The 21,721-nt window shown below is 39.5% G+C and overlaps 1 protein-coding gene across 1 annotated transcript in view; it reads right to left on the bottom strand.

Moving 5' to 3' along the window:
• Positions 1-6,997: 6,997 nt before the first annotated feature.
• Prkd1 (protein kinase D1) overlaps positions 6,998-21,721 on the bottom strand; it is a 297,821-nt gene continuing 283,097 nt past the window's right edge. The window contains exons 18-19 of the mRNA XM_032907704.1: positions 8,861-8,946; positions 6,998-7,990 (exon numbers count right to left, since the gene is read on the bottom strand). Coding sequence (XP_032763595.1) covers positions 7,772-7,990; positions 8,861-8,946 — 305 coding nt within the window. The 3' untranslated portion in view covers positions 6,998-7,771. The remainder of the gene's footprint in view (positions 7,991-8,860; positions 8,947-21,721) is intronic.

The following is a 21,721-nucleotide window of genomic DNA, read 5'->3' as shown; positions in this document are numbered from 1 at the left end:
ATCAAACGTTGAAATGAATAAGAACACCATATTCTATGACTGAGAGATGGCCAAGCAATTAAAAGCACGTATGCTGCTGTTGAAGAGGATCAGAGTTTGATTCCTACCATTCAAGTTTAGTAACTCAAAACTACTGTAACTCCAGCTCCATTAGACCAGACGTCCTCTCCTGGACTCCATAACAGAAAGTTAAGGAAGTAAACTTTTCTAGTTCTTTATTTGTGCTATGCTATGTGAGGTTGATATGATCTATGGTAATTTGTCTAAGTTCACTTGGTGTGGGAAAATCTGTGTCTGCCAGTCTCAAAGTTCATTTCCTTCCTGAAAATCTGTAAAAAATAGACCTAGGTATGGCATCGGAGGAGAGAAGATGTAGAGGAATGGGGGCCTTTTCATCTGCTGTGTACCAGCATTGAAGGTTATGAAAAATACTTGTTGAATGACTAACAATAAATGCCACTCTGGAAAGCTTTATTAATTCCCTGGCACAGCTATACTGTGAGAGTTTTATATGAATTATTCCATTTAATCTTTTCAGTAACCCATGTGGGATGGATTACAGGACTCCCATGGTACCCAGAACCAGGGCTTTACCTATCTCATTTGGGTTTTTCACTTCCATACTAAGAGAAATCTACTAATTTTATACCGGAAGGCATTAAAAGCTTTAAGAGAAGACAGTCACCGATGATCCAAAAATGAGAACTTTACTCTATGAGTTGTAAACTTAGAAATTAAAGGAAAATAAGTAAAATGTGTTATAATTAAGATACTTGAGGGGCTGAAGAGAGGTTTGAGTGGGTAACTTGTCTGTTGTACAAGTATGTGGACTCTTGTTTGAGTATCCAGCAGTCACATAAGACCTGGGCAAGTCTTGCCTGCCTGTGTAGCTCCAGAATTGGTGGCAGAGAATGACACAACTCTGGATGCTACTGGTCAGACAGTATAATCAGAAGCGTGAACTCCAGATACACTGACAGACCTGGTCTCAAAGCAATGAGAATGAGTGATAGAAAGATACCTCATGTCAACTGCTGGCTTCCTCATGCACAGGCATAAAGGATCATATCTTTAAACACACAGACACAGACACGGATACACACACACACACACACACACACACACACACTATATACCACATAGACATACCACACACACACACACACACACACACCAAACACACACCACACATACCACATGCACACATACATATTCACCATTCATGCACACAAACACAAACGTGAATCCTTATGCATTTACCACACATGTATATACACACATTCACGCACACACACCTATATCAGCAGATGGGGAAGGATGGGGGGCAGAAATTAGATACCGGATAGAAGTATCCGAATAGAGGAAAAAGAAGAGTCTGATAATATTTGTTTTGGTTTGTTGATGGTGGGAAAGTGAGCTCAATGTAAATCAAAATGAAATCTGCTATTGGATAATAATCGGCATGTATAATCGAGTCTGTGATGGCAGAGTATGTCTTGGTTGACAATAGAAAGACTAGGACAAAAAGGCATATAGAACATCTATGAAAAAAACATTTTAAAATTTTAAAATTCTGCTAAACCTTCAACGTTTCCACCATGGAGAAAGAGCAACTTCTTAAACATCTTGAACCAGAGTGACAGAGCGGAAGAGCTACTGATGCTGAGGAGATCATGAAGAGCACTTGTCCCGGGAGCTGAGGTTTTATTATATTTAAATATAGAAGGACAACTTGGGAGAGTCTACCACGCATCATATTGCCATTAGGTGAGAATGGCTGTAGGTTCCGAAGATTTCTGAGACAAGTGCATACAGTTTGTCACAGAAAACTCTGTACACTTAGGTACAAAGAGTGTTATCCTTCACACATCAGAGCCTGACAAAAGGAATGGAGTAGATGTAAAGTTGGAATTGGGTATCATTTCACAGTGCGTATTAAGGTTTAACAACCTGATAAATTTAATAGTTTATCATAAGAAAAAAAAAAGAAAGAACTTTAGAAACTGGTCAGTGTATACAACAAAGTCATAAGCATTTATCCAAGGCTATCTATTAAATCTCAGTAAAATGATAGGGACATGGAGCCCCATGTTCGTTCCCATTCTCTGAAACCCTTTGCTCCTTGGCACAGTGTTACCATAGGTAAATACAGGCTGGGGAAATGGCTCTGTACTGATGCAGGGGGCTGACCAGCAAACACCCATGGAGAATCAATACTATAGTCTTCAATGGCTGCTGTACTTGCTAGGGCAATGATAGGGCTGGGAGAATGCTCTGTCTGAATTCAACCCAGGTAAAACTGTAAAACAGCATTGTTAGGCCCATTCTAAAGTTATGCTATGTAAGATGATATCATAAAGGAAGACAGAGGAAACATCCGCAAGGAGACAAAGTTTGTGCACTTCACCAGAATTAAGAAACTATTAATTTGAAGTAGAAGACAAGTAATGATGTCATAATCAGTAAACCAGCCATTATTAACTAAAAGAAACAAAAAAATTCCAAGCAGAGATGCTAAAAATGTTATTAAAAATATTTATCAAGCACAAAAGCAGGTAAAGAGAAACAGAAAAGCAAACACTAGCCATACAAAAGAGTGTTGGGAACTGGTGTCGTGATGGTTGGGCCTAGAAAGTGCCTCCAGCAAAGTGAAATGTTGTTCTCTTAGCAAGTAAAGGTAGCAGGGACCTAGTGTGTCTTCGGGAAAACTCAAGGCCTGTTTCTTAAGACAGCTAAGACAGGTAAAGACTGTGCAAGATGTGAGTGCTTCATAGAAAGCAAAATTAGTATTGACTGAACAAGGAAAGAGGAGGGAGTGGTGGCTTTCTTACATTTATGTGCTCTCTACACACATCCCATAAACAGTTTACCATGAGACTATCAAAATAGCTGCATCAGAGTATTCCCTTCAAGTGTAGATATAACAAAAGCAACGCCGACCAATAATATTTCTCTCCATACTCTCTTTCTGCTCAAGACAAAGCAAGAACAGTGGTAGGCTCTTTGGTAGATCACAGCATGCAGAGAGTAGCAATTATGGCCTTTCAAGTAGGTGAGTGATGTTACTGCTAAAGAGCAACTGACTGTGACAAAGTATACACGATACATCTTCCCCTGTGTTTGGAAAAATGATAAAAAAAAGTCTGTCGGCATCTTATAATAAACATATACTGCCTCGCTCCTATCGGCATCATAATACGCCATTATTTTAAACGGTGGATTATTTTACTGAAAGTGATACTTTATCATCGGCAGTGAGTACTGACTCACTGAAGCCTTACCGCATCACTGATACCTAGGTAGGAAGATGGTTGGCGAGGATGATTTGAATTTCTGATCCTCCTGCTTCAACTCCGAATGTCTGGATTACAGGAATATACCAGTGCGTTCTGATTTATGCTGGGGAATGAAACCCAAGGCTTCATGGACACCAAGGCAACCATTCTACTAACTAAGCTACATCTGCAGTGCTATCGGAACTTGACATCCAAATATTCAAATTGTAACTAACATACTCTTTATAAGTCTCTAATTAACACTCTCATAGTCATTTGAGCAGAAACCTAAAGTCCATTCTGAACTCTTATATTTCACATTTAATCATTAACAAGGACCACGGATTCATTAACAAGGACCACGGATTCCACCTCCCAGCGTCTCTTATAAGCACCTCTTTCCCACCTTCCTAGTTATTGTCGCTTTTGTCAGCTCTCACTACCTCTTGCAAGGGTAGCTGGCCTTAGGGTCACTCATTTTGCCTCTGTTCATCCAGTCTCTGTGCTGCAGAAAGGGTGAACGTGTTGATGGCGTTCTTTTATTTGAAATGTGAATGGTTTTCTCAGATTCAAACAGTACAACCTTTAAAAACAGTGTGGAAGAGCCTCTGAATCTCGATCATGCCTCCCACCTCCTGGATGTTCTAGAGTACGTCTCCAGCTCTCGGTGTTATACGTTCATGCCTGTAAAGTATCCATTTAATCTCTCTGTACCCTGTCATGCCTTCAATGTGCACCTGGCAGAGCTGCGAGTAAAAAAGGCTGTTGTTTCAAGTCATGCTCAAACATCGCCTATTTGCTTTCCTTCCTCCAAGCCAAAGGCTGTGGCATGCCTCATAATTTTATCTATGACTTTCTAAAGGCATTGGCAATTTATTTTTCCATCTAACCAGAAGGATTACTGTCTCAAGAGGAATACCCCATCCACACCTACCCCAAAATCATACACAGAGCAAAACACCACATAGTAGAAAGCTTGAGTAAATTGAGGGATTTATATACTTTTACTTCTTTACTTTCTCTTGAATTTGCTTACAATTTTTTTGTTATAGAAAAGTTGCTGTTCATATTCTTACAACACTCATTCTCCTATTAGTTAACATGTTCTATTCTGTCAACCCAAAGAGACACCAATATGCTTCTGTATGCAGTCACATGAATATGTACTAGAAATATGCACACACAACTCATATCCTATTATATTTTCCCCCATACCACCCCTAAAGTAGTAGATTTAAAAACTGAATTTTTCAGACTATTTGTTTAAAATCCAGTAAAGACATAGATATTAAACACTGGACAGATCAAGTATTCTTGCTTGTTCTACTAAATTGAAATAATTCAGTCTTAACACTCTGATTTACTCAGTGCTTCTCAACCTTTACTCTTTGAATACACACACACACACACACACACACACACACACACACACACACACACCACCCACCACCACCACCACACCACCAGCAGCACCACATACACACATACCTACATCTATCATCTCTATCTATCTATATACTTATCTAAACTATCTATCTATCTATCTATCTATCTATCTATCTATCTATCTATCTATCTATCTATCTATCTATCTATCTATCTATGTCTATCTATGTACCTATCTATCTGTATCTTGTAATATAGTATGCCACTTTGGAAAAAACCCACATTGATAAACTTTGTGGGTCACCATTGCTAAACTGGTCACCTCAGTGCTACCCTTTCCTTCTTGACTGTATGTTGTTTGAGTGGATGTTTTTATAGGTTATTCTTTTCAGTTTTTATGCTTTATTTCAAAACAATTTTTCTTATATCACATAAAAATAAAACCGAGCCAATCTCAACTGAAGAGTATTGAGAAGCACATAAAGGAATGTTCAACATCCTTAGCCATCAGGGAAATGCAAATCAAAACAACCCTGAGATTTCACCTCGCACCAGTCAGAATGGCTAAAATAAAACTCAGGTGAGAACAGATACTGGTGAGGATGTGGAAAAGGGGAACACTCCTCCATTGTTGGTGGGATTACATCACTCTGGAAATCAGTCTACAGGATCCTCAGAAAATAGGACATGGTACTACCTGAGGACCCAGTTATACCACTCCCAGGCATATACCCAAAACATGCTCCAACATATAACAAGGACACATGTGCCACTATGTTCATAGCAGTCTTATTTATAATAGCCAGAAGCTGGAAAGAACCCAGATGTTCCTCAAGAGAGGAATGGATACAGAAAATGTGGTACATCTACTCAATGGAGTACTACTCACTATTAAAAACAATGGCTTCAGGAAATTCTCAGGCAAATGGATGGAACTAGAAAATATCATCCAGAGTGAGTTAACCCAATCACAAAAGAACACACATGGTATGCACTCACTAATATCCACTAATAAGTGGATATTAGCCTAAAAGCTTGGAATACCCAAGATACAATCCACAGACCACATGAAGCTCAAGAAATTGGAAGACCAAAGAGTGGATGCTTCAGTCCTTCTTAGAAGGGAGAACAAAATATTCACAGGACAAAATACAGAGATAAAGTGTGGAGCACAGACTGAGGGAAAGGTCATCCAGAGATGGCCCCTCCCAGAGATCTATCCCATATACTGTCACCAAACCCAGAGAATATTGTGGATGGCAAGAAGTGTATGTTGACAGGAGCCTGATATAGCCGTTTCCTGGGAGCATGACAAGTACAGAGGCAGATGCTCACAGCCAAGCATTGAACTGAGAATGGGATCCCTAATGGAGGAGTTAGAGAAAGGACTGAAGGAGCTGAAGGGGTTTTCAATCCCATAGGAAGAACAACAATATCCACCAGACTCCCCAGAGCTCCCAGAGACTAAACTATCAACCAAAAAGTACACACAGAGGGACCCATGGCTCCAGCCACATATGTGGCAGAGGATGGCCTTATGGGGAATAAATGAGAGGAGAGGTCCTTGGCCCTGTGAAGCCTCAATAACCCTCATGTAGAAGAAAGCCAGGGTGAAGAGATGAGAAGGAGTGGGTAGGTGGGTGGGGGGAACACTCTCATAGGGGCAGGGGATGGGAGGAAGAAATAGGGGGAATCCAGAAGGGAAATCAGGAAATGGGATAACATTTAAAAGGTACGTAAAGAAAATATCCAATAAAAAGAAAGAAGGAAAGAAAGAAAGAAAGAAAGAAGGAAAGAAAGAAAGAAAGGAAGGAAGGAAGAAAGAAACAAAGAAACAAAGAAAGAAGCCTGTGGTTTGTTATCAGTCAGAAAAGTACATTCAGTCTGCAACTTGTACATGCCTACTTCTTCTTCACTGTTCGGCTTTACTAATTTTTTGCTTGAAAGCTTCCTTTCTAACTAAGTGAGGTGACATGCAAGGTATACACGTTTTTCTACATAGATGTCCCAGCAGTTAAGAGAACTGAGTGCTCTGGCAGAGGTCCTGGGTTCAAGGCCAACATGCATACTGCCTGTAATTACTGTTCCAAGGGATCTGTTACCCTCTCCTGACCACCTTCACGAGGCCCAGGCACATGCATGGTGAGCAGACATACATGTGGGGCAAACCATTCATACACTAAAAGTAAATAAAGATATAAAATGTTAAAAAAGAAATGCTTCTCTACATTTTGATGTTCATTTTTCCTGTCTTTGAGAAAAATAGCTTTGAACTTTATTGTCCTAAATAGAAAACCATAGACTATAAGTAGAAATAACTGGATTATACTGACACCAATTTTGAAAAGAATATTTATTTCTTATTATTGAAAAATACACAAAAGGCCAACATTTGCTGGGTTGCTGGTTTTCCTTGATACAGTTGCTATTGTAAGAAAGGAGGAAATGCATCTGGTATGTAAAGCAGTTTACAGTCTAAGGCATTTAGGCTTAGCGCAGTGGCTCCACATAATGAGGTGCACTCACTAGAGTTAAATACACTGAGGCACACCAGACAGGCAGAGGACCTGACACCGTACAGTAGAACTGTTTTCATGCAAGTCAATCTTAGCACTTATATGCCTTCTCCTCATCTTTCATTCTCCCCCCCACCCCACCCACTGTGCATTTTGAGTTGTTCACAGAACACCGGCAGATTATCTACTCTTCAAGAGTTTGCTTACAACACCACTATCAATAGGGGCACACCAAACACAATGGTGTCATGGATTGGAGCTGGCTCTCACCAAAATGAGGCTCTGGTAGGAAAAACACTGATTTGCAAAGGCACAGTGGAGACAGGTTTAATGTATTAAATATAACATAAATCATTCACAATAACAAGTTTAGTGTTTCCGGGAACTTTTGTTAATACAACACAGTTGGTCACACAAAATACAAATGCTTCTGTTGATTTGTCTTGGCAACTCAGATACATCAACAGTGCTAACAGTTTAACAGCTTTGTTCTCATCTGACAGAAAATAATGGCAGTTCTGCAAGGCAAATGTTAAACCTGACCGTATGTATTTATTAATTCCACAGTGTTTTGACAGATTAGAGGGGAGGGAATCAGAGGATGCTGACACGCTCACTGAGGGCTTTCATCTCTCTCTCTTCAGCCTCAGGACTGTCGCCATGGCTAGCACTCAGATTGATCAGGTGCGCGGGATACTGCAGTCCCCACTCGCCTGCATACTGTTCCCACCTCGAGTCATCGCTTTCGTGGGTAATATAGCGTTCTCCAATTCTGCATTCCAGCTCGCGTAAATCTAACCAGGTCTGGTAGTCCTGAAGAAGTAATTCCAAAATATCATCTTAGAGATCATTGCAACTTGACGTTCTTTTCCTACATTGGCAGTTCTTCTAGTCTGTGAGGTGACCTTTCCTTTCTAGTCTCTCAAGGCTGCCCCATTCACCATGCATTCACAGGCAACATCAACACCGAGGTCAACCTATTTGCTTAGCCCTAGACCATGCATGCTGCTTGTAGGACGCCATGGCTCCCAGTGTAGATAATTAATGCTTGTAGTCAAGCAATTAGGAATGTTGACATTGCTTCACAGTTTAATGGCTATAAGTAATCCTTCATTATTTCAGAATATCATTTTCTAAACTTTAACACTCAATGTGAAAACAGCAAATATTTAAGATAGAATGTAGTATACATTCATATACTTTACATTTGCCATGTATTTATATTCATGCATAATATCCTGAGACTTGAAATACAGCTTGCAAATGAGGCCAGTAAATGGGCAGATGGGTATCTATTGAGACAATTATCAGGATTAAGCATACAGATGCTTTCCAAATCTGGTCTTTTTGAATTCTGCTATGACCCTTATATGATCTCTCTCTCTCTCTCTCTCTCTCTCTCTCTCTCTCTCTCTCTCTCTCTCTCTCTCTCTCAAGGGGAGATCTGTCCATATATTCTGTGTATATGTGTACCTTCATCAAATCTTCCTGATAGAAAGAGGGACGTTTAGAAATACTACACTGTTATTAAATCTCAAGAAATCACATGCGTTTTGGAAAAAAATAATGTTAGGGTAATTACATCTGTATAAACATGACAAAAGATTTTTACAGCTAATATAAAAGTCTTCTATAAATAATTGGAAACATACCCACAAAAGACAAACCACAGATGACTTTTACCTGTAGCCAGGGGTGACTCAAGGTCTTGTCCACACTGTAGCGTTTTCTCATTTTCACTTGTAGCAAGTTATTGATAAGATCAATGGCTGAAAATCAATCATTATTAAAAATAGTTACCAATTATGTAATGAATATGGAATGTACATAGAGTCCTGAGAATATCTGGTATTATAGAGATATAAGAGCCATATAGTGGTAATAGTAAAACCTGAAAGCAATTACTGGAGAATTCTAAATCAAGTTGGAAATCAGGGGGCCGGAGGGACAAGTATTTGAATTTATTACACAGAGTGAATTTTAACTTGTAAACTCTGTAAAAATTTTTTTAATATATGCAATTTTAACATGCCTTAAACAAATATAAGACTAGTACTGAAGAAAGAAAATGGCTAATTTTGTTATAAAATATAACCAATATTTGAATACATACAAAGGGAATTCCAGGTTTCAATTAGTTGGATGTGGGAGGCCAAGAGGCCAAGGCTGGAGGAATGTTTGAACTACAATGTGAGTCCCTACTTTGGAAAAAATAAAATATAATAAAATATGGTTGAAGATGCAGATATGTGGATATCGTATATTCTAGAAAAAATATAGTAAAACATGAATCACTTTTCAAGAAATACCGTGACCTAAAAACAGTTCTGTAGGAAATTACTTTATCTTTGAAATTTTTCTTTTGTTTTTCAAAAGGGCAATAAATTAGATTTATATTGGCAATTTTTGATTTCCTGGTACAAGACAAGTACTGCCCTCTGAAGAGTTAAGATCGCTGGCCAGTTAATTCTCTACTCTGCCTGCTTGGGGCTCATGTGCACAGAATTCAGGGAGAAAAGAACATTTTTCTCTATATCTTCTGTACAAAGCATCTACCTGACACCACGTGATGACGTTCTTGACATTAAACTGTTGCAGGGTTGTATTTTCAGCTTCCAGGCTACATTTTATTCTTAAATTAAATCTTCCATTTCGGATTGGTTTTCATAACTTATCTATTTCGTTTTATTGCCCCTCCCCCCAATGTGTAGTATCCAATAATATAAGCTTTTGCAGTACAGTATGGGCTTCTCTTGACTAGCCTACCCTAGGCCTGAAGTCCGACCGAGCGATTTTTCTACTAAAAGCCTTAATATATGAAAAACAGAGAATTAACTCTCCAGGTTTCCCCAACCATCAGATTTTAATAGGGACGTCCTGAAGAACTCCTGTGTCTTATCCACATCCGCTTGCGTGTCCTTGAAAATCCAGACTGAAAGAACTGTCCACAGCAACAAACTTGCAACATTTAGTCCAAACAGATTCAAATCCTCCGTTATTAAGCAAAGGAAATTAATTTCCATAATTTTGGGCATTTAGGATTTTTCCTTTGGTTCTAATATTTATATATTTTCCAAAACCAAAGGGCTTCATAACCAACACTAACTTTTTGATTAGGAAAATTAAATGCAACAACACACATTTAAAGGCCACCTCTGCCTCTCAACCCTGCCTTGGCGAGGGTACCTGAGGAAGTAGGGTACTTAGTACAATTTCAGAGTCCAAGCATGTGTTTTCTCCAGGCTTTTGAAAGTATGGTTCTCCCTGTGCACAGTGTGTTGGGCATGAGCTTTAAAACATCCATTCATATGATTTACTCGCTGGAGAGTAAAGTGCACCTTCCATCTGGCTGCTGTGAAGTCACAGTTCAAAAATGGAGGCCAAGGGGTAAAGGCAGAGCTCATGTGCTACGGCAAGCACGCAGCGGCAATACATTTCTCCAAGCACCGCAGGGCATAAATACACGTTATTAATTCACTCGTTCTGCTTTGAATTCTGTAATTAGAAACGTGGGAGTACAGTAACTCAGCAAAAGGTCTGCTTTGTGCCCAAATGGGCCCCAGCAGTGAGCCGCACGGCCTAATGGATAGAGAAGTCGTGGCGGAGGAAGGACTACAAGTGTCTACAGAGAAATGGAAAATGGAAAGATGGAAAAATTGTTCTGAATGAAGCATATGATCCCGGGGCCTGCCTGCCGCAGTCCTCTCGTGACCTGAATAAGCAGAGCAAAGCAATGAGGTACTTCCTACGAGAAAGCACTTCGGCTGCAAGGAGAGAAGTGGATACGCGTGTGGATCAATGTGTCTTTGAGGCTCTTAAGAAACAGAATGTAACACAAAAAACCTGTGAGTGTAAAAATCTCCGGTCAACATTATAGCCTTTCCGTTACGCAGAAAAGATACGTTTCCGTTTCTTAATTTTTGAAAGCACCACTTGCTTATCACCACTTAGGGAAACTCTCGAGACAATTCCTTTAATCAAGTTTCATACAATGTAGCCTCAACTGCATGATCCAAAGTGGCTTCCAGTAAATCCACTGTGCGTGCATGCATGTGTGCATGCACAAACATGTAAAATGCCGATCAAGATTTTTTTTTTTTTTTATTTCTGGGTTTTGAACTCAGGCCATATGCTTGTAAGCAATTCAGCTGCAATCGCATAGGTGCTAGCCCATGTTGCTCAGATTGCAAAGTGGCGACTCTTAGCATTTGACTCAGTTATAGGAAAGGGTTTTCCTTTTCCAGGTTACCTACATTGTTCCTATTGATAGTTTAGAGAACTATATTGTTGGACACAGCAGCTTTTCAGTCTCTCTCAGTCTCACCCTACACAATGGTTCTGTGGCCTGTTAGATCCCAGTCTTTCTGCACAGCCCTCTGCTAATAGTCACTAGACCTTGATAATGTCCTTCTAAAAACTGGGGCAAATTTTTGCTTATTATTATTGGCAAGTTTGATCTATACATGGGCCTTCTTCCTATGCCCTCGGAGTAAAAGATTTTATTTTTTAAAACTGTTGCATCCATGTCAGACATGGTATAACAATAGCTCTATGAAATGCAGCTTCAATCTATAATTATACCAAAAAGGGGAAGTTAAAGTTACTCAAAGCCCAGAAGTTGATTAAAGTCAGGTGGCTTAGAGGCTATAGTGTTGAGGCTGCAACTCAGGAAACCCAGCTTCCCAGGCTGTGATCTTATACAATATGGCAGACAGAAGCCATATCATACTGTAACTGTATTGTTACTAACTGATAATGTCAGCATTTAACAATTTTATAATTTTTATAGGATATTTTTTATTTATATTTCAAATGTTATCCCCTTTCTTGGTTTCCTATCCTTAAATCCCCTATCCTATACTGCCTCCCCTTCTTCTATGAGTGTTCCCTCACCAATCCACCTACCCCTTCATGCCTCGCACCCTGATGTTCCCCTACACTGGGGAGTCCAGCCTTGGCAGGGCCAAGGGCTTCCCCTCCCATTGGTGACCAACAAGGCCATCTTCTGCTACATATGCAGCTGGAGCCATGTCTGTCTATGTCTAGTCTTTGGATGGTGGTTTTGTCCCTGAGAGCTCTGGTTGGTTGGCATTGTGTCATGCTATGGCAGGGCCTCTCAGGAGACAACTATATCAGGCTCCTGTCACCATGTACTTCTTGGCATCAGCAAGAATGTCTGGGTTTGGTGGCTGAATGAATATGGGATGGATCCCCAAGTGGGGCAGTCTTTGGATGTTTTTTCCTTCAGTCTCTCCTCCAAACTTTGTCTCTGTATCTCCTCCCATAAATATTTTTGTTCTCCCTTCTAAAAAGAGCTGACGCATTAAACTTTGGTTGTCCTTCTTAAGCTTCATGTGGTCTGTGGATTGTATCTTTGGTAGTCTGAGCCTTGGTGATAATATCCACTTATCAGTGAGTGCAGACCATGTGTGTTTGCTTTTTGTGATTGGGTTACCTCACTCAGGATGATATTTTCTAGTTCCATCCATTTGCATATGAATTTCATGAAGTCATTGTTTTTGATAGCTGAGTAATATTCCATTGTGTAGATGTACCACATTTTCTGTATCCACTCCTCTGCTGAAGGACATCTGGGTTCTTTCTAGCTTCTGGCTATTATAAATAAGGCTGCTACTAACATAGTGGAGCATGTGTCCTTGTTATACGTTGGAGCATATTTTGGGTATATGCCCAGGTGTGGTATAGCTGGGTCCTCAGGTAGTACTATGTCCAATTGTAATCATGGACTTTAGAAGGTGTTAAGCCAGAAATACTGGGGGAACGTGTGCAGTAGGTTTAGGGAGGTTTAGAAGTGCCCAGCCATTGAGCTAATCAAGGCACATCAAAATTAGTTGGTGTGTGTGTGTGTGTGTGTGTGTGTGTGTGTGTGCGCTCGCGTGTGTGCGCATGCGCGTGCGCACATGTATGTTTCATTTGCAACTTTAGAGAGCTCTTGGTCAGGTGCAATGCGTGTGTGAGCCAATGGGAGACAAAGGGTTAACTAATTCACCCTCACCAATACAATGGACATTACATTTTTCATTATGTTTCCATTACGCGTTTACATATTGAATTCAGGGCTTCTTGTGTTTCATTGTAACTGCAGCCCACAGTTAAGCCCTCAAAGAATACTCTGAATGTGATCTGATTTCCTTCTGTCAGTTTTTTTCACTCTCCACATGAATAAACTCATTTACTATGTGTTAATCCCACTATTAGAACATTTTTCGGGCAAAGCACAGAACTTTAAACAGAGAACTTTCTGGCTACATCCTAACTCACACTTCCAGGGCTATTATTTCTTGAGCAGATTTTTCCTACTCCAGAGTTCCCATCTAGCTCATACTTCATTAGCCCCAACAGGCTATTACAGGAGGTTTCTCACCCACAAAATACATTACTGTGAGCGGGATATATCTGTCCTTGATGCTACTCTACCTATCAACCCAGCTATCCTATGCATAAAGAAAAGGAGCTATTCTGACATAATAGATCCCTGGCAAAGGAATTCTGACAAACAGTAGCTTTTAGTCATTTCCTCTAAGGACCAAGATTGGTTTTCTAAATGTTTAAAAAAAGCCATCTATTTAATCATTCATTATGGGAATCTATCAGAAATAAAGTCTAAAATTCTCAGTGAATGATTACTGCATCGAGTCTCCTTTCATGAGACGCAGGCAACTGTAGCCTGTCTCACACACATTAGTATCTTTCTCATTTCAATTATGGGTCTCTCCAAAGCACACTAGCCACAAGCCTACACTGATTAACTTCTTAAGGAATTCAAAGTGTATCTATCTGTCTCTTGTCTGCTACCCAGAGTTTGTAAGGACACTTTCATGTCCTCCCTGGTTCCAGTTCCCAGCAGGCATTGCGGTATATTCTTCACAAAAGAAAAAGGACCAAGAGTAGGAAAGGAAGTGGCAATAACAAAACAAACTCTAGTGCCAAGAGTCCCCAAAGGAGCAAAAGAAGTCAAGGTGCTCCAGGTGTAGCTGTCAATCTGAAAAAAATCAGAAGCCTAACATTCACATATGGATATGAGTTACTTCAATGATTGTTTCAAGCACTACCCATTTACTTGCAAATTTCACTGTTTTTAAAAGCTGAACAATATCCCATTTTATAAATACATAAAGTTTTTATTATCCATTCCTCACTTGATTGCAAGCAAGGCCATTTCCAACTTCTGGCTATAAAGAATAGAGCAGCTCTGCACACCGATGAGCAAGCATTTCTATAGAAAAATGTTAGCTTCGAGTCTTAAATATGTCCCTTTCGATCTAAACAACCAAGCAGCTGAGTAGACAATAAGGGACCAGAGGTGAAAAGGCTTCCTCCAAGGAAAGAGAGATAGAATATAACAATGAAGAGATAAAGGAAAAACTAGGAGAATTAACTGGGAGGGAAATAAAAATGCAGGATATATAGGACAGTATATAGAAAAGGACAACTAATACCAGAGGCATGTTGAAAAGCCATAAGAAATCCCACTACTCTAAAAGTGTCTTAACTATAGACATATGTGAAATGAATCTAAATGGAGTCACCACCGTATCATAGGGAAGATAATGCCATAAGGATATATCACCAAGTAAAACTTCTTTGTTGAATTCTTAGCCCAAGAGTCCCATACGCTCCCCCATATCATCACAGGCTGTTACCAAGGCTATTAGTTGCTCTCCACAGCATGATGGTAAATCCTTATTGGTGAATACACGATTTAATTATGTCATCAAACATCAAGAAATTAAGCTGGAGCCCAACTAGGCGCTTTACTCCTACTGTGTAGCATTTGTGGTGTTGGAAGGCAGTCTGCATGCTACTGGAGGAGACAACTAATCCATCTGATTCAGTAACGAACTCTGCAAACTACAGCAGTAATCTCTCTGCAAGATACGTTGCTGTAATAATGGCACGTGTTATGGTACTTACCAATAACGTTTAATTGAATTTAAGGCCTGTACCATGTGATGAAACCCATGCCTGAAACTACTAACGTGGCTGTGAAGCTGAGACCCTATAGGATATAAGCTCTAGGTGAATTCTACCTCTTTTCTTCTGTGAAAGGATCGTAGTAACAAAACGACTACAAATGACATCTTCTGAATCTCACAGATCAGGGCATCAGTTAATCTTCATAAGAGAAGGCTTTTATTTTCAAGTGCATCATAATTAACACAGAGACCTACAACTAGACAATGTGTAAAGAGTGAACGACTTTGGAGTACTTAGCCCTAATTGGGATATCTTTTTTAACATCTTTCTGCTCAAGGCTCAAATATCTACATTAGAGAGAGATGGAGAGATTGTAAGAACCATAGATGAAGGATTACTCCAAGGAAAAGCATCTTCTCTAAACAAGAGGACTGATGTGCATACAAACACACAGTGACTGTGACAGCATGCCTAAGACCTGTACATGCTTAAGCCAGACAAAATCCTACTGCCAAGAAGGTTGAGGAAACAAATTTCCAGCCCAAACCAAGAGTCTGTCTGCAATTGATACTGGCTGGGAAAGAGACCAGTTTTCTCCAATGGAGTGTTACTAGTCATATCAACCACACTCCAGGGCAACATAAAATGGATTCTATGTTTTTGCTTTTGGGGTGGGGGAGTACTTTCTGTTTCATTTTGTTTTTGTCTTATTTGTTTTGATTTTCATGGTTTTTCTTGTTATTTTGCTGTTGTTACTGTTGAACAGTGTGAGAAGGAACATAAAGCTGGGTGGGAAGGGAAATGGGAAGGATTCAGTAGGAGTTCAGAGAAAGAAATTATTAGTATAATAAAAGATAACATATGAAAAAATAATAAAAAGAGGTAGAATGCTGACCTATAAGAAACTAGGTAAAGTATTGCTTTGGAAGGTGTGCAGAAGGGAAATGGGAGAAATAGATACAAGAGTAGGCCAGGTTGTGAATTCCTCTAAAAACAAAGTGAATGAGGCAGGGAACAGGTCGAGGAGTTGGGCAAAGTGGGACATGAGATGACAAAGTGGTGTGATGGTGCCTAGGCAGGAAAAGAAAGAGCCATGCAGAAACTACAGGTCACACGGGCTCCGTAAGGATCTGGAGTGCCAACTTAATGTAGAAATCTACCAGACAAGGACATGTGGATAGGCTATACTTCTTTCCACAAATCCAGAAAAACAAATTATTTCAAATGTCTGGCTTTTGTGGGATAGGGAATGCTGTAACATGGTACTGGCCTCTGAGCTCTACAGGATAATAAGCTGAGGCGACTTTGGATGGCTGGATTTCATCTAGGGACAAAGCAAAGCAGGGTGTGAGACTCTCTGCCCTCTTCATACTTTCTTACCCTTTTTGTTTCTATCCTGGCATACAATAGGGGCAAACTGGGGCAAACTACAATTACTTGCAATAAATATGACAGTAATGTTTGCATTGCCATGACTGCATTCCAATCATCTCATCCTATTTATTCTCGGAGTCAATCCTCATACTGTTCTGGCAATTCTAATCTCTTATTATCTATATGTTCAGTCCCATTAACAGTTGGCTGTCATATAGTCTCTTAAGCAGCCATATTAGAACAATATAGGGAGTTCTTTTCTTTTTTCAGTTTCTTTTCTTATGAGAACACTATGGACAATGCAAAGTTTAATTTTTACATTTCTCATTCGTGATCAAAGATTTGCTTCTTTCAAAAAAGTCTTTAGTCATACATCCATGCTTTCCTAAAAATTGGAAAAAGGGAGAAATACAGTTTTTAAATCTATGTTTTACCTTATCTTCTTTCTTTTTTATGTTATTGGCTTGCAACTTTTTACCCAGCAATTTTTCTCATTACTCTATTAAACAAAAGAGTAACTTGTCAATACAAATTTACCACACGCTTATTGTTAAACAGAATGGGTCCTTTCCAATGTGTATGGAAAGTGTAAGGACAGTTAAACCTCCATGGAGCTCATAGCGAGGTGCACAAGGACATTCTCAGGAGATGGAAATTTAGTATGTATCCTGATTCCCAAGGGCTTTAGGGTTAATAGACAAATAAGTGCTCCATGAGTAAAGGTATTTTGATTCTATTTTCCTCTGGCATCAATGCCCTGAATTAACCTTGAAACTACAAACTAAACTCTAGTCATTCTGTATTTCAAACTAAACATCGAGTATTTGGATAGCAACTCCTAAGTATACAAGATATATGAGCCCTGCTGTGGAAAAACTGAAACCTTGTAAAGCTTGGAGGAAATCCTGGAAAGATGTTATTACTGACACTTCTGCATAGCTAAATATGTAGGGCCCACAGTTCACATCTCCCATCAAATCCTATCTCCATGTTTCATTAAGACCTTTTTAATCAGCTCAGGGCGTGGCAGTTTCTTCCTACTCTGTCCATTAGATGTTAGCTCTGTTGAGGTCAGAGAGTTTTCCGGTAAACTTGAAGAGTCTCTAAAACAAAAGCTGCACTGGAACTTTGAGATAATAGAAAACCACAAAATAGCTGTTTGGGAGCTCCAATGCATTAACCAGGAATTTGAATAGTCTCTTTCTCAGCTCTAAGTTTTAATGCTCACGCCTTATGTATGTGGTCTATCTGTTTAGGTAATAATATTTTTGGATGATAGGGCACAAAGCTGTGTAGAATGCAATGGATCATAGGCTCAACACTGACTGTTGTCAGAAAACCAGAAGGATATTTGCAATACGGAGTATCTAATTTACAGCAGAGAAAGGACTCATGACAACCCAATGTTCATCATTTTTGTCCAGACATATAACTTTTTATTTTGATGCTTTCTATGCTCACATTTCTCCATCCCACCTGATTCAGGCTGATATTTTCAGAGGGATGCTATTTTGATGGAGCCACCACCAGCCACCCTTTAGGGTTTTTAATTCAAGGCAGTGGTACACGCCCTTTCCAGTCTACCTCTGACTGCTGAAGTGTAGCGCTTACTACCTCTCTCCCTTTGCTTGGCTTCACACCGATGGGAACTTGTGTGTTTATTTTAAAAATCGTTTTGCAACCCTTCGCATTCCAGCTCTCAACCCAGCATGCCGTTGCTCAGCAACACTAACTGGGACGCTCCTCTCAGGGGCTGCCAGCAGCTAACAAGGCCACTGGAAATCATCATCTCACTCGTTCCTGAGTCAATTACCGAAATCCAATGAAGTGTAAGACCTTTAGAGACTCAAGTTGATGGCTTTACTGCTCTCAGTTCTTTCCTCTATAGAAAGTATTCTATCAATGGTTACTCTCTGCTTCACATTCAATCGCTTTTTTTTCTGAAGATCAGCAACACGATCTTGAAAAACCATGAATTGTTTCAACACAAGCATATAGAGGTTATTACACCCAGGCCTGCCTGACTTGAAATTTAAGGTAGCAACACAAATACACTTCTGTCATAGAGTGTTCTTTATTTTCATTCCATACTAAAATCCTTTTGTAAGAGAGTTATATTTCTAAAAATGAATGCTCAACCAGAAGAAAGGTAAAAATCTTTAGGTGAGGAGTCTCCAGGTAGCTTCTGGGAGTTTTAGAAGTGCCTTGGACATTCCTACTATTCTCAGAGCTTAGACTTGGCTAATAAACTTCTTTGTAGACTTTTACATAGATTTCAATAGAAGTTTGAGGATTTAAACAGAGGATTCTGGTTTACAGGTTTAGGTAGAGGGTGATGGGGTGTATTTGCCCATGGATCCCTGCTAGTGCTGGGATTGCTGACTTTTAGAACAGATTTTGTGTTGCTGTAGGTTGAGGGAACAAGGACATTGAAAGTGGTTTATAACTAGATCACTATAATGCCATGGATCATTGAATAAACAAATATAAATATGAAGGAAACATTAGGAATCTGTTCTGAACCATATCTTGCTCAGTATTTTAGAATCAAGACTTAAGGGGGCTTTTGGGTTTATTAACTGTGCAGAACATACGTTAGTAAATGGCTACAGTCTAGAGCAATGAGTGATAGTGGTAAGAAGATATTTCATAGCCAAATGAAACTAGATCCACTATTTGGATACCTCAATCCTCTACCCTCTAATTCTTCTAACTGAAGAAATGGGAAATATGGGTTAGAGAAGGGGAGGGAAGATGGGGTCGGGGCTATGTAAGGTGGGGACCAGGAGAAGGGGTCTGGTGATTGGGATGTAAAGTGAAAAAATAAATGGGAAAAACATGTATAAGCATGAGTAAAGCCTTAAAACTCACAGTTAATCATTATTATTCGTATTGTCCCCAAATCAAATGTTATGCCAAACTAAATATATTTAAAAATAAGGTGGAGCAGGCTTCAGACTATCATCAGTCGTCGTCGTCGTCGTCGTCATCATCATCACCACCACCACCACCACCAACATCATCATCATCATCATCATCATCATCATCATCATCATCATCATCATCATCATCATCACTATTGTATAGTTTTACTATGTAGCCCAAGTTGACTTTCAACATTTGGTCATCTGGGTTATAAGAGATTACAGCGATGTGCCAGTATTATACTTATTATAATATATCATACTTAACAAGAGTCATTGAACCTAAAGTTAGATCTGATCTGAGGTTCTGTTTAAAAGTAACAGAAGCAAAGAAGATCATTCTTGGATCAAATCACCAGAAGACGAGAGACTGTGGCACTCGCGAAGGCTGATGAGCTTGATTTGGAAAAGAGGTGATAATTCGAATCCTTCCCCCAGTGCCCTTCTGGTCATTGCATTAGGCTTTAACCAAGAGAACTTGGGTCCTTTTAATCCTGTTTACTTCCTGTGACTGGAAGAAACCGAAACTATTCTGAATAATTGCTCAGTATATTGGTATACTCGGGCATATAAGTGTTAGGTAAGATACTCTATTTTTCATAAATTACTATGTATGTTTCTAGAGTATTCTCTTTTGCTATTGTGGATAGAACCAAACATCAAGTATTTACCCACATTTGGCCCTTATTACTCAGACATCTACAATGGGTATAGATGCTGTATTTCAGCTCAACTATGGTAGAACTTCAGAAGCAAAATTTTCAATCTCTATTCAAATATTACACAAAATTTTTATTATTGTGGAGACAAATAAGCAATTTTGAGGAAATACAATGTCAACTATCCTTATAAAAGTTCTGATCATTCTCTCAATTGGCCATTTATTGGAGAAAATCATACTAGCCATATTGAACTTGCATTCCTGATAAATGGATCCTTTCTTAGTGGGACAGGCTTCCCCATATTACCGCCCTGGAACTATTGATGCACACAGAAGCATATAAACTAGCTCTACTGGTGGACATCTTTTCAAATCATCACAGGCTCACAATGGTCAAATTCCCTTTTAATGAATACAATAAAAGACTCTTCTAAAAATTAAACACAGTTGCAGAATTTTAAATTGAGGGCATTTAAAATGTTACCCCCCATAGAGGTTCTGACCTACATATTCAATTCACTTTATCAACTATGGCTGCACTCCTGGCACCCAGACAGCATTTTTGAAGCACTTCTCTGACTGGTCCCAGCACCTCTCCTGCGTCCTGTTCTGTCTGACAGTGGTGTTAATATGTTGACAAATCAATCTATTCATTAATATTCAGCAGGCTCGTGGGATCTGCATGCCTCATAAACTGTTACCACACAGCTTAATTAGTAAGATGGCAATTGTCTTTCTTTTGTTTCTCATACCATCGGATGTCTGGGTCTTATCGAACCAAAACTTACATTTGTGAGCTTACTCATTTTGTTTTGAACAAAATGTTGTGAAAGAAGGACCTGGGCTGGTTCCATTTCACGGCGGCAAAGCACTGTTTTTGAACTGTTTAGCATTCTGGAGCACTGTTGGGTTCTGAAACCATACCATGTGCTGATGGCGCTCAGCTTTTATTTAGCCTTTATTTGTAGTTGTACTTGCTGTATTTTCCAGGTTTTTTTGGGGGGGGGACACACTTGCAGCCAGTTTTATTTGAACTTATCAAGTTGAATGACAAAAACTGTTTTAAAATAAAATGTGAATGTTTTGATACATGTAGTGGTATCTTGCAGCTATTGGCTACTTTGAAGTATCACATAATCTACAATATAGAGCTGGGGACTGAGCTGAACTGGGAGGATAAATTAGAGCCCTGCTGATCAGGGGGGAAAGAGGCATGAATAAAGAGTTGATGCTGGTAAGGCTTACCAGAGTGGGAAAACTGTTGTCACCAAATCATCCCGATTTGATAATTAACTAATGTTGCACTGAGGACAACATTTGAAATCAGTGCAAGGGTATTTCCATTTTCTTCCTCATATTTATACATGTGATATGTCAAGCCTTTCTCTTTGATCAGAATTTTTAATAATACCAACTAGTCATGTGACTCTAGGTCTGAGCAGCAACAACACTGCAGGAGGCCCGGGAATAGGTGCTCTTTCAGACTTCTCCTGTGAACACAGAAAATGATCTTCTATCTGCAGGGGTCAGGGTCTCCTTGTGAGACAATTTCCCAGGCTTCCTCTGTGTTGATTACTGCCTTTCGCCTCCCTAATGGCATATGAGGGAGTATCACAACTTAGAAGGAAAAAAAAGTAATCTCTTCCC

Source organism: Rattus rattus, chromosome 7 (assembly GCF_011064425.1).
Source record: "Rattus rattus isolate New Zealand chromosome 7, Rrattus_CSIRO_v1, whole genome shotgun sequence".
NCBI lineage: Eukaryota > Metazoa > Chordata > Mammalia > Rodentia > Muridae > Rattus > Rattus rattus.
The sequence above is the reverse complement of the archived record's forward strand: the minus strand, read 5'-3'. Positions and strand labels throughout refer to the sequence as shown.